Source organism: Monopterus albus, unplaced genomic scaffold, assembly GCF_001952655.1.
Source record: "Monopterus albus unplaced genomic scaffold, M_albus_1.0 scaffold36.1, whole genome shotgun sequence".
Lineage (NCBI taxonomy): Eukaryota > Metazoa > Chordata > Actinopteri > Synbranchiformes > Synbranchidae > Monopterus > Monopterus albus.
In genome coordinates this window covers 22,521-34,910 of record NW_018127916.1, presented here as the reverse complement: position 1 = coordinate 34,910, position 12,390 = coordinate 22,521, and the positions used below count along the sequence as shown (strand labels likewise).

Below are 12,390 nucleotides of genomic sequence, written 5' to 3'. Positions count from 1 at the left end.
TGCTTGTATGGATATTTGTACATGTTGTCTTTAAGGTATGAAAATGAAGACTAACACCTAATTTTGACAGGATACAGTTTAGGTTTATTCAGTGTAGGGGAGTGACATAGTGCATTTTTAGAGAAATTAAGAAAAAAATAATACCATGAAACATGCAAACAATTGTGCATTTTAATCTAGAACAATAGGGCAGAAAAGAAACAACAACAATGAATTCAAGAAACAGAGACAAGGCAACATGCGTTACATTTTTGGTGATGGCAGCAAGAATAAGGTGGCACATTGATATGCTAACAGCTGCCATTTCAATTTTCAAGTGCAGTTTTTGCTCCTAGCAACAGCAAAACATGTGCATGCAAAGGAAGGCTTTTGTCTCAACTCCTTCACTGAGTTTCTAGTGCAACATTCCTAAAATCTGAAATAATTGATTGAAAAACAACAAGATTGCAAAATCCAAACAGTATTTAACAAAAAACTTTCTTTACAGTTGCATAAACTCACTGTGACCTCATTCCCTGAATAAATCTTGTCCTCTACATGCTGGCCACAGACATACCAAAAACATTGTGCACAGGACTGAGAAAGGCTAAGTAGATTGTATATAGTTTCATATAAATTTGGTTTATGAGCTACAGGTCTTGATGAATATCAGTACCCTGCATGTCAGGGCTCAGAGTCAGACCATCGTCCTCGTCTTCTGGCTGCTGTGACACCAACTGCTGGTAGTGAGCCTGCCGTTGGTAATCTGGATCGATGTTGATCCATTTATTGGCAACCCACTTAGTGCCACGAGTGACCATGCAGCCTCCATGCAGAGCATATTCATCCTGCTCCCCCACCCAACCTATTGAGGATATAAACCTCTTTTAACTTTGGTCAGCAGTGCCCTTTATATAATTTCTGTTTTCTGAAGGGCACTTCAGTTACATTATTATTACATTACTTACAAGTAGTTTTTTTCTCATCTAACACAACAGTTTGGAAAAGTATTATTTTAAATTAGCCACAAATTAACTTTAAATTAAATTATTATACACTATGCTTGCCTCAACTGATATATAGTCATAGTAAATATAAACATAATAATAACCTTTTATATATTTTCATTGCAGTCATATTGTGACAGGTGTGCATTTTGGATATTGATGAAATTATATGTAAAATGGAGATTGCAATTGCATTTTTAAATGCGGTTGGTTAAACAAATATGTTTAAATCACTTTCTTGGCAATAGTTAGATGAGAAGATTACATGACAGCAAAACTGCACCTTGTTTTTATATCATGTTTTTTGGATGAATTAAAACCAGATAAAACTAAATAAAATAAGTGAGTTTTTTTGAGGGGGTGATTGGTGGATTTTGTTATTTTTTTGGACAGAGCCATAACCTCTGTCTACAGGGGCTAAGCTAAGTTAACCAGCTGTTGTCTGTATATTCATATTTGCCATAACTCTACAGAAAAAAGCATGGTTTCCTCTCATCTCTCACTGGGCAAAAAAAGCAAATAAGTATATTCTTAAAGGGTAAAACAATTTCTTTAATTCTGAAGACAGTGCGGGCACACCATGTGTTGACCACTAAAATGTTTCTTTTAAAATAAACATTCAAATATGCTTAGTTGTACTGTAATTTTAATGGTCATCCTACCTTTTCCATCTGAAAGGTAGTTGTACCAGAAAACAGCTGTCCCTTTGGCAGGCTTCACCCTCAGGTTACTCTTGTCACAGTTCCTTCTTGTGTCCAAAAGATCCACGTCATTCTGTATGAGAGACTAAAACACACAAACAAACTGAGCAACACAGTTTGTTTAATGTCAGGCCCATGCACATGCTGACACACAAATGAGTGATGTCAAAAACATGCACAGTATGCACGCAGTACTTTTGCAGGGCTCTCCGAACAGACGTCCAGAGCCGCACTTAATTACGCACCACTTCATCATAGGTCCTGTTGTCTGCCACAGGGAATGCGGTCTCCCCGCCCCCATCAACAGAGTTCAGGTAGAAGAGAACTGTGATGTACCTAAGTGTGCAACACAGATTTAAATTGACACAGACATGTATGGTGCAAACAAACACTTGACAAACAACTGGCAAGCGCACAAATGTTTCCCAACTGGCAGAGTCACACAAACTAACATGCCAGCTGTCACAATGGGGTGTCAATGCACAGTTTAGTAATCACACTGGACGGATGGATTTACATCAAGATTCACAGATTTCAGTCGTTTCCTTTCATCATTCCAGTCAACACTGTGCAGCTCTGGTCTCACCTGCAAGATGTCTCAAAAGGGGTGGAGGTGTTGGCTGCGAGGCGTGTGTGCGTGCAAGCGGTTTCAGGATAAACAGGGCCGCTGTCATGGTGAGCATGGTAGTGCCCTCCCTCCTGATAGCACACCACCTGGAGTGGCTCACTGAGGTCCACTAATGTAGGCGGAAGCCGGGTGAGGCGAGTCACTCTTTGTTAGGAAAAGGAAAATATTCTCTCTTGTCATGCTGAAACTGGCCATTTAATAAAAAAAAGCATACCTTCTAGTGCTAATTTACAGCAAGGCAAGAAAAGGCAGCATCAGAGAAATAAAAGATGAATCTTAAGTAACGGTGCGTCTTCCTAACCTTGCCTTGATGTCTTGGAGAACCTGGTGGGCTCCTTTGCCCTGGTAGAGCCAGGTGTGTCTGCTGTTCCTCACCAGCTGACTCCTTTCCACTCCTCGCTGCAGCAGGAAGCGCTGGAAGGCATCATTGCTCAGAAGCCTGAACTCTTCCAGACTCAACAAACCTGTTCAAAATACAAGAATGGACATAAAATAAATTCTGATGTCTTGCTGAAGCTTTGGATAATCATCATAACTTATATTAATGGCTCACGTAAAAGTGCTTAGCCTATTTTAATATCACATTTTTACTTTAAGTGGATTTAAAACACACACAACAGACAAATGAAGAATCTGTAGAAATTTCCAATATGAATGTTGGTTGTCCCTAGATATTCAAGGCAGTGTATACTGTAGGCCTACTGTATACCTTTCCTGGTCTTGTGTTTTAACAACAGCTTAAGAGTATGTAACAGACTGGTAACTCCTCTAATAAAATTAATAATCTTGTTTAAAAACTAAAATGATCAATGAAGTGGATTTCTTACCATTGCCATCCTTGTCAACGTTTAGCCCAGCGTAGATTTCTCGAAGATTCTCAGGTGTGAGCCAGATGCCGTCCCTCACTCGAGAATGAGTCAGTATCTGTTGGAGGTGTGACAGTAAAGACAGGATGAGTTCATCAGCTCTGAACAAAGAAATAACTTGGTCACACACTAGTCCTCACAATCCACAAACTGACATACACCTCATGAATCTGCAACTGCCCATCCTGGTTGTTATCAAGAAGGTTGAAGATCTCCTCTGGGCTAAGGTTGAGCTCCCTTGCCAGTTCTTCCTGGTCTTCTTGCACCATTAGCTGACTTTCCATTAGACCCTTCAGCTGTGCCAGTTGCATCACAACCCGGCACTCATCCTCGGACAGAAACCCAGGGATCTCTGCAGAAATAAACACAGAGACAAACTGAGATTAAGCTACAGAGAGGAGTAGCTAATGTACTACAGGATTTAATGGCCTTGATTGAGCTTAGCATACACACACATATATTAGTCAATGTATTTGAACGTTTTGATGAAAAAACAAGGCTGTGTGCTGAACCTTAACATGTAAATACTTTTGCCACATTTTGGCTCTTACCAAACAGCAGAGGTTTTAGACTAAGAGTCCGCATTTCATGCACTTTCCCTGGCACCAGTGACAGGCTCTGGACATGTCCCACCTAGACATAAAACAGAGGTGATTTGAGGGGCGCAGCGAAAGGGGGAGGGGGCACACAGAACATCTTCACGTTACTCACTCTAATTCCCTCGACTCTTGAGAGGGAAACATCGCGCAGAAATACAGGTTTTGATGGCGGACGTCGAGACTCAAGGCGCTGGTTACTGCTGGGAGCATCACGACTCTGGGTCGCATGTTCCTGTCCGCTGCTGTAGTGCACGTAAAACAGCAGTGCTATAACGTTAATGATATATACATGAAAAAACACCATTACTACTACGAAATAGGAGCGGGAGCACACGTTGCTCTTGTGGCATGAAAGGCGCTCACAAGGCGGCCGGAGCGGCAAGGTCGCTCTCCCGGACGGAGTCGTGTCCTGAGCATCTGGGGTTTCCTGGTTGTCAGTCATTTCCCCGTGAGAGTCAAAAATAAGCTGATACCTCCACCGGAGCAGAGTCCATCTGGTTAATTGGCAAAAAAAAATTACGTTTGCTGTTTTCTCAGAAGTGGCAGATGTAGGCTACTCGGTAAATGCAGTTTTATATATATAAAAAACAAAAATCTTTAAAGAGGGCTCAGACCAGTTCCTCCGCTGCAGAGGTCGAAAAGAAGACGTTGCGTAATGACAAAAGACCACCGATGTTCCATGGCGAAACAATTCGATGAAGTCGTAATAAGTCAGCTATCAGTGGAAGTGTCTCGTAGACACCAGCGTTACACTCTCGGACAGTCCTGCTGCAATAGTCCAAGTCAGCAGCGGGAGCAAAGCGCACTGCGCATCCGAAAACACGGCGGAACTCACCTCAGAAACATGGTCCATGACCCAACAATGACTGACGACAATATTCATCCTGGAAAATAAGTCATTTTTGGGAACATAAAAGAACATCAAATTTGTGTGTTTACCAGTATATCCCATACTTACACGCCATTGCCTGAGCCTGCACGATGCAAGCAACGGTGTGCCAACAATGCAATACTGACCTCTGGTGACCTAAACCAATAACACATACTTCTTCTCCATGTAGTACGCATCTTCCCCTCTTTCTCCCATTAAAGTCTTCACACACACACACACACACACACACACACACACACACACACACAGATCTTATCAAACTGTACTGCAGATTGACATCAACTACAGGTTTTTAGAAAGTGAAAAATATCTTAAAAAACAGAAGAAATTCAGCAACCAAATATGATGCCTCGTCCTTATGGAATGATTTAATACAAACTCCGGAGCTCAATATTCATTTAACATCTTGAAAAACACTTTGGTTTTAGGAATTCACTGCTTTATGTCTGTAAATATGACGCTAAAAAGTTTAGTTTGCGGAATTTAAATAGAACGTAAACCACGCCCACCGTGCAGGTTGGGTTGTGGAACCCATCCAAAGAAAGAAAGAAAGAAAGAAAGAAAGAACGAAAGAGAAAAAAAAAACCTTCCAGACGCCATCTTTGTTGGTTTGGATGAAATCTGCAAAGCAGTGCGGTGAATATTTTTGTTCCAAATTAAGCGAACAGTGTGTGAACGACCTTGAAATGTCTTCAAAACAACAGTAAGTGTTTGGTTTGTGGTGCTAAGTTCTTTGTCTTTGAGAAGAACATTTAACTTAAGCCCAAACGTTCATTTCTATATAGAAGCATATTTTGTTTTAATGAGTATCACTGGTGGCAGTTGACGCAAGCAGCAATTTTTATCTACAATAAACTGGTTTTCCCTGAATAAATAAATGTTGTTGATAATGATTAATTTAAAGTTACCGTTATTTCCGTTCAAGCAGTGACCTCGAAACTTATGAACTAAACACAATGAAAAACTGAAGGCAGCCTTAAAACCAACTTTACTAAGCAAAGCGTTTCAGGTTTCCAATACGAAAATAAAGCTAGAGTTACTAATACTTCTCATGTTTGCTAACTTTACAAGGGTAGGTCAGTAAAGCTTCCTTAGCTCCTAGCTAATCTTAGACAGTTAGCTTGAGCTGACGCTAGCGCTAGCTCATAACATCTGCTCATTAAGCTGCCTGCTCTTAAAAGGGAAGTATGTGAGATTTTGTGACATCTTGCGGTGAGGTTGCAGATTACAACATTCAGCAGAGCTCTCATACTTGTGTTAGTCTCATAGCGTTCAGAATGAGTTATACTGTTTTACAGTATTGTAAACCAGTGCTGTCAGTGTTGCTACAATATTACTGCCAGACTGGCAAAGTCAAATACTACAAGTAATAATGTGAACCTCTTTTTTTGTCAAATTTGACAAAACAGATATAAACAGAATATATCTTTCACTATTATCTGACATTTTTTGACAAACTGATTAATTGATTGAGAAAATAATCTGTAGATTAATTAATAATGAAAATAATCATAAGCTGCAGTGCTTAATAACATATGTGTTCCACAATTTAGACAATTCTTCAAGGTAGGCACTTAGTTTTACAAGTTTTTAAATTTTTTTTTTTAGTTTCATCATTTATTGAGTAGCCTTTTGAAACAAAGCAACACATTAACAAAACAGTACCAAACATGGGAGACAAGACAACAGTTACATGACATTACAACAGGATATAGAGTGTTTAACGAGGTTGTAGTGTGTGAAGTGTGGGTATTTCCAACTTATGCAGTCTATGAGATGCAAGAAAGGGAAAAGGAGGGGACGTAAATAAAAAATATAAAAATTAATGATGATAACAGTACTACTAATAAAATCAGCTTGTTACATTTGGTGACGCAGCCTGTTTTGCTTTGACACCAATATTAGCGTTGTCTCTTGGTTGTCGATTACTTGAAATGTAGTGAAAGTCACATTCAGTTAAATTGCAATTTTAATTTCAAAATGATTAATCAATCAGCTCTAATTAAGAGTAAATAGTTTTGCAGTCTGAATATTTCAAATATTATACTGACCAGGTATTGAGAAGGGTACAGCAAATAATCACCACAATTTTCAGCCTTCTGTGCTTTGGAATTAAAGAGTTAACCTAAGATAGTATGTCTAATGGAGTCTGTGATGGCAATGCTTTTAAAGCGGTCAAAATACCAACCCTCCTGAAAACAAACCAAGGTGGTTTTAGTAGATTAATATTTAAATACCACTCAGTAGTGTGCCCTAAGCAAAGGTATGAATCTATTATGTTTCATTGCTGGTCATAGAAAACATGTTATGGCCAATTTCTGTCCAGAAGTCGGAGTTGTGGAAGAGAGTTAAATAATTTTCCCATTTGAGTTTTGGTATTGTTATTGGTGAATCTGTATTTGATATGAGTTTATATAGCTTGGATATTATTTTCTTGGAATCTGTAATTTTCATAATCTCTTCAATTAATTTGGAAGGCTGTAGTGGGTTATTGGTTACACTAATCTTTGACTTAATTATGGAGTGTATTAAATGATATGAACTGGTTATTTTCAAATAGGTGGTGTAGGTGAGTGATTCCTTTGTGTTGCCATGCTGGGGAATAGATAGAGTTATTATGCAGTTTGAAATCAGGGTTGTGCCAAATTGGAGTGTATCACATAGTGCAAGTGATGATTTAGTGATTTTGTTTACTTTCCACCAGGCTGTCAGAGTTGAGAGGATTGTGATGTTCTTACAGTGATTCATTTGCTTAGTAGAGTTTGGTAGAAAAGGGAGGTCTGCAACCGAGTTATTTAAGTTATTTTTACAGTAATTTTGCTCTAATTCTATCCATGCGCTGTTGTAACTATCCTTCTGAATCCATTTGACTAAATACTGTAGCTGATTTGCCAAGTAGTAATATTGGAAATTTGGTGCTTCTAGACCACCTAGTGATTTCTTCTTTTGGAGTGACACTTAGTTTTACAAGTTGAAACTACAGTACCTTGGCCTAATACTGAGGTGAGTGTGGGGCCATGGAATATGTATCTACTTTGTGTCAGTATGAGATATATGTGTGTATACAGTAGTTTGGGAAATTAAAGATATTTGTGTGTCAGATTGTACTGGGCAGCCAGTTCTTTTCTTTCATTAATTTAAAGTGATTTTGTTGACCGTTTTAATTAAAATCATATATCAATACATGCTTATATACAAAATACCAATTATGTATGTAGGCTATAGCCTACAGTATGTATGTGATTACATACTAAATATTTTTATTAACAAAAAACATAGGATTAGAGGGCATGAATTAGTAGAAGGCAAGTGTAATACATGAATGTTTTAATCTTCTTTAAAACTCTTTGAGTCCTATAAGATTAGTAAATCAATAAATTTGAACCAACTTGGGCCCAGGGGACAATGTATCTACAGGGGAAACCCTGTAGGTCTGTGCTCTAATTGGTTATGTAGGTATTGTCTGTATAACATTGTGTCAAGTGCTATATTTGACCGTATTTGATTCTTATATTCGATTTCATAACTTGTGTATCTACCTTGTCTAAATTATCTAATGAACTGTAGTGTAAGCTCCTGAATGCTTGAAATATACAATCATAAAATTTGTCATTAGAAAATGAAGGGACAGACACGAAAAGATGCAGCAAATTATCTGCCTTTTATTGACTCAGGGTACCACAGCATGCTTTACATACTAAAGTAAACAAGTAACAAGATAATCATATTATATGACTTGTTGTTACTGTACAGCCTTGATTTCTTCCTTACTCTGCTTCCTTGGTCTGAAATGACATAACAATGACATGTAAAACATTTGGCCAGATAACCAAAGTTTCTGAGGTGAACATTTCTACACACAAATGACCTCCTTACTAGCTTGCCTCTTGAATTGTATGCATGACTTACTTTTACAATTTCACGACTCTTTGCTCTCATCTTGTTGACCTGGGACTCAGCGATGTCAGCTCTCTCCTGAGCCTCCTCCATCTCATGCTGCACCCTCCTGTACCTGGACAGGTGAGTGTTGGCCTGCTCCTCCTGTGTAATATCCATGAGAAGTCAAAATTTGTGGACTGAGTAATATTTTCATATTGTGTGCATAATGAGAATTAAGTGTACTCACAGACTCCTCAGCCTGTCGCTTGTAGGATTTCACTTTGAGCTGCAGCTTGTCCACTAGATCCTGAAGTCTAAAATTAGTTTTCTTATCCTCCTCAGTCTGTTAATCAGAGATGACAGTGCATTGTAATACATACATGAACCCGTTAATGCACGTTATTAGTAATAGCTACTTACCTGATATGTGAGCTCCTTTACTCTTCTCTCATATTTTCTCACTCCCTTGATAGCATCAGCACTGCGCCTCTGTTCAGCATCAACTTCAGCCTCCAATTCACGAATCTTGATTGAAGAAGAATGCAGTAATTTTAAGATTTAAAATACTGTCCAGGCTTACAGTATTTTCTGAAAATTTACTATGAAAATTTCTGAAAATTTTCCAGATATAAATGGCCAGATATTTAAAAGTTGCATGTATAACGATTAATTGTGATTATAATGATTAATTGCATTTGTATTCATTTTAAATTTCCTTCTCAAATGTCTCATTTTGAAAAGCAGACGTAGTCAATGTGTTTCTAAACATCTAGCATAAAGAATGGTGTATGGGCACACTTTAATTTCACATGTGGCTCATTTGGCCAGAGAGAAACAAATGACAGCTGACTTGACTGCAGTGTCAAACACTTCCATGTCATGCTCTGCTCAGGGGCTGATCTAGAAAATTTGGGATGTGGTAGCCAGGCTGGATTTCAGCAATGTAAATAGGTTGGTCCTCAGGACACTTACCCTAGCCTCCATTTTCTGGAGCTGCTTCTTGCCGCCCTTCATGGCCAGATTCTCAGCCTCATCCAGACGGTGCTGCAGGTCCTTCACTGTCACCTCCAGGTTCTTCTTCATCCTCTCCAAATGAGCACTGGTGTCCTGCTCTTTCTTCAGCTCTTCTGCCATCATGGCAGCCTGATATTTTGAAGAATTTCTATCATCAGAGAACTATATTTGTTGCATTTGTTTTTGTAGAAAGAGAAGCATCAGACTGACTCACATCAGTGATGGCCTTCTTGGCCTTTTCTTCAGCATTTCTTGCTTCCTGGACAGAGTCTTCTACTTCACCTTGGATCTGAATCAGGTCAGCCTCCAGCTTCTTCTTGGTGTTGATGAGGCTGGTGTTCTGAACACAGAATAATTTAGATTATTATATAATGATCTAAGTCTTAGTTGTCAGATGTTTCACATTGTTTGAATCTTTATTTCCCTGAGAGTGCAGCAGCCCCACACGCTCACTGACATCAACCAGCTCCTGTTCAGCCACTTTGCGGCTTCTGTCCGTTTGCTCCAGTGCAACTCTCAGCTCCTCGATCTCAGCCAGCATCAGGTTGTTCCTGCGCTCCACCATAGCAACCTGCTCCTTCATGTCTTCTTGACCTCTAAGGGCTTCATCAAGGTGCAGTTGTACATCCTAAACAAATAATAAATAAACATTTTGTAAGGCAGTCCAAAGAAGTAAACTCCCTGTAGTTTTGTTTCATATGCCACCATACCTTAAGCTGTCCCTGCACGTTTCTCAGCTGTTTTTGGGCTTCAGCTGCCTGGCGGTTGGCATGGCTCAGCTGAATCTCCATCTCATTGAGGTCTCCCTCCATTTTCTTCTTGATTCTCAGGGCATCATTTCTGCTCCTGACCTCAGCATCCAAAGTTGTCTGCATGGACTCAATCACTCTCTGGCTGTTCCTCTTGATTTGGTCAATCTCCTCGTCCTTCTCTGCAATTTTTCTGTCAACTTCACTCTTGACTTGGGTGAGCTCAAGCTGAATACGGAGCATCTTGGATTCCTCATGCTCCAGGGTAGCCTTGTTAACAAAGAAATAAAATATGTAAATATAAAGCATATATAACTATGGTTTTGTATCAGCAACATAATTAAAAATTGTTTAATAAAACACATTTTTTCAGAGTACCTCTGCCTCTTCAAGTGAGCTCTGGATTTCAGACTTCTCTGTCTCTACAATCTTTTTCCCCTTCTCCAGTTCATGAATGGTTTTTCCAGTCTCCCCAAGTTGCTCAGTTAGATCAGAGATCTCCTCTTTAAAAACCAAGACAGAAGTGATGTGAATCTTTAGTGCATGCAAGGTGAATGAATTGTTTGGTTTATCCTTTTTCACATAGTATAATTTAATATACATTACTGTATTCTTGCACATTGATTAAAACTAATATAGTGTGTTACAAGTGATGTTAGTTTGCAATCATAGACCATGACTTTAAGCCTGTTGGCCCACAGGGGGGCACAGTTTTCTTAACTTGTCCTTTTGTTCAAAGCATATGACACAGCTTGCTAAAAGGGTGATGCACAGAGTGCACAAAACTAAATCAGTTGTAAAATCTTTAAACCTTGGCACAATCAGACCATTGTCACTTCTTTTTATTGGTCGCCTATCTAAATACTGTGCTTTTTTAAAACTGTGCATACGTTGTAGATTTTTGTTCTCTCTCTTCAAGGTCTCCAAGTGGTCGAGAGCCTCTTCATATGAGTTTTTCAGCTTGAACATCTCAGTGCTGAGAGAACGAGCTTCTTTTTGAGCTCCCTCCAGCTCTGCCTGGCTTTCCTCATACTTTTGCTTCCACTCTGCAAGAACCTACAAACATAATGTGTTTCAGACATTTATTATTCTCTTTATTTCAAATCATTTCAATGTACAAGGCAAAAATAAAAATCTGACCTTGTCAAAGTTCCTCTGCTTCTTGTCAAGATTCGCAGCCAGAGCATTAGCTCTCTCCACATCAGTCATTAGATCCTCCACTTCACCCACCAGTCTCTGTTTTGTCTTTTCCAGAGAGGCACATTTTGAATTCACAGCCTCAATGGATTCCTCTGCATCCTGAAGACGCTGGGCAAGCTTTTTCCTATTAAGAACATTTGATTTTACGACTTAGATTATATTATTACATACTCGTTACTAGTGGACAAAACTTAAATAGTAATGACTTACTTGGCCTCCTCCAGCTCCTCAGTTCTCTGAATGGCATCGGTCTCGTATTTGGTTCTCCACTGAGCCACCTCGCTGTTGGCCTTGGACAGTGCACGCTGCAGCTCAGCCTTGGCCTCCTGCTCCTCTTCATACTGCTCTCTGAGCAGGTCGCAGTCATGGCGAGCTGATTGAACGGCATGAGCCAGGGCATTCTTGGCCTTACACAAAGAAAAAGAACCATGTTTTATTAATTAAAGTGTGTCTCACTTTTTTCTACCATGTAAGATTGCAGTTCTGTGATAGTGTTTTTATTGTATACATACTTTAACCTCCTCTTCAATGTGTCTCTTGAGCTCTTCAATCTGCTGCGTAAAAGCCTGTTTGCTCCTTGTCAGCTGAGAGACAAGAGCTTCTTTCTCCTCCAGCTGGCGACTGATTTCACCTAAAGTGAGACAGAGTTGAGACAGAGTTAAACTAATCAAAATGCAAAATGGACATTCTGTTGGAAATCAAACTGCATAGCATCTGAAGTTAAATGATGCTAAAACTGAGGTTATAGCGTTTGGCCAGAATACGTCTGGCGACCCTCTTCCTGTAGACTTAGGCTTTTTGGGGCAGTATGTGCGATCGGTGGTCACTGATTTAGGTGTTAGAATAGACTCGGATTTGAGAATGGAGAGCCAGATA

At 39.4% G+C, this 12,390-nt stretch overlaps 2 protein-coding genes across 3 annotated transcripts in view; both read right to left on the bottom strand.

Moving 5' to 3' along the window:
* Positions 1–53: 53 nt before the first annotated feature.
* Positions 54–5,782, bottom strand: p4htmb (prolyl 4-hydroxylase, transmembrane b). 2 transcript variants are annotated; one of them, XM_020598002.1, is made up of 11 exons: positions 5,581–5,782; positions 4,739–4,873; positions 3,893–4,022; positions 3,733–3,814; positions 3,343–3,533; positions 3,143–3,239; positions 2,617–2,779; positions 2,274–2,459; positions 1,933–2,023; positions 1,649–1,772; positions 54–844 (listed from the first exon to the last, which is right to left on the bottom strand). In XM_020598002.1, the coding sequence occupies exons 2-11, from the start codon at positions 4,846–4,848 to the stop codon at positions 630–632; spliced, it is 1,389 nt and encodes a 462-aa protein (XP_020453658.1). In that variant the 5' UTR covers positions 4,849–4,873; positions 5,581–5,782; the 3' UTR covers positions 54–629. The 2 variants fall into 2 exon arrangements, with proteins under 2 accessions (XP_020453658.1, XP_020453657.1); XM_020598001.1 differs by lacking the exons at positions 4,739–4,873; positions 5,581–5,782 and having other exon boundaries at positions 55–844; positions 3,893–4,731.
* Positions 5,783–8,119: 2,337 nt separating this feature from the next.
* LOC109959074 (myosin heavy chain, fast skeletal muscle) overlaps positions 8,120–12,390 on the bottom strand; it is a 15,906-nt gene continuing 11,635 nt past the window's right edge. The window contains 14 exon segments of the mRNA XM_074527634.1: positions 8,120–8,457; positions 8,582–8,713; positions 8,799–8,894; positions 8,972–9,076; positions 9,524–9,694; positions 9,780–9,905; positions 9,990–10,193; positions 10,276–10,584; positions 10,693–10,817; positions 11,205–11,370; positions 11,455–11,638; positions 11,725–11,921; positions 12,027–12,182; positions 12,184–12,202. Coding sequence (XP_074383735.1) covers positions 8,440–8,457; positions 8,582–8,713; positions 8,799–8,894; positions 8,972–9,076; positions 9,524–9,694; positions 9,780–9,905; positions 9,990–10,193; positions 10,276–10,584; positions 10,693–10,817; positions 11,205–11,370; positions 11,455–11,638; positions 11,725–11,921; positions 12,027–12,182; positions 12,184–12,202 — 2,008 coding nt within the window. The 3' untranslated portion in view covers positions 8,120–8,439.

Excerpts from the sequence above, each read along its gene's own strand:
- p4htmb (XM_020598001.1), bottom strand. The coding sequence starts at position 4,222 with ATGACTGACAACCAGGAAACCCCAGATGCTCAGGACACGACTCCGTCC. Across the intron at positions 3,240-3,342 it reads GGCAGTTGCAGATTCATGAG|ATACTGACTCATTCTCGAGT; the intron begins GTGTATGTCAGT and ends CACCTCCAACAG. Across the intron at positions 2,780-3,142 it reads CGTTGACAAGGATGGCAATG|GTTTGTTGAGTCTGGAAGAG; the intron begins GTAAGAAATCCA and ends TATTTTGAACAG.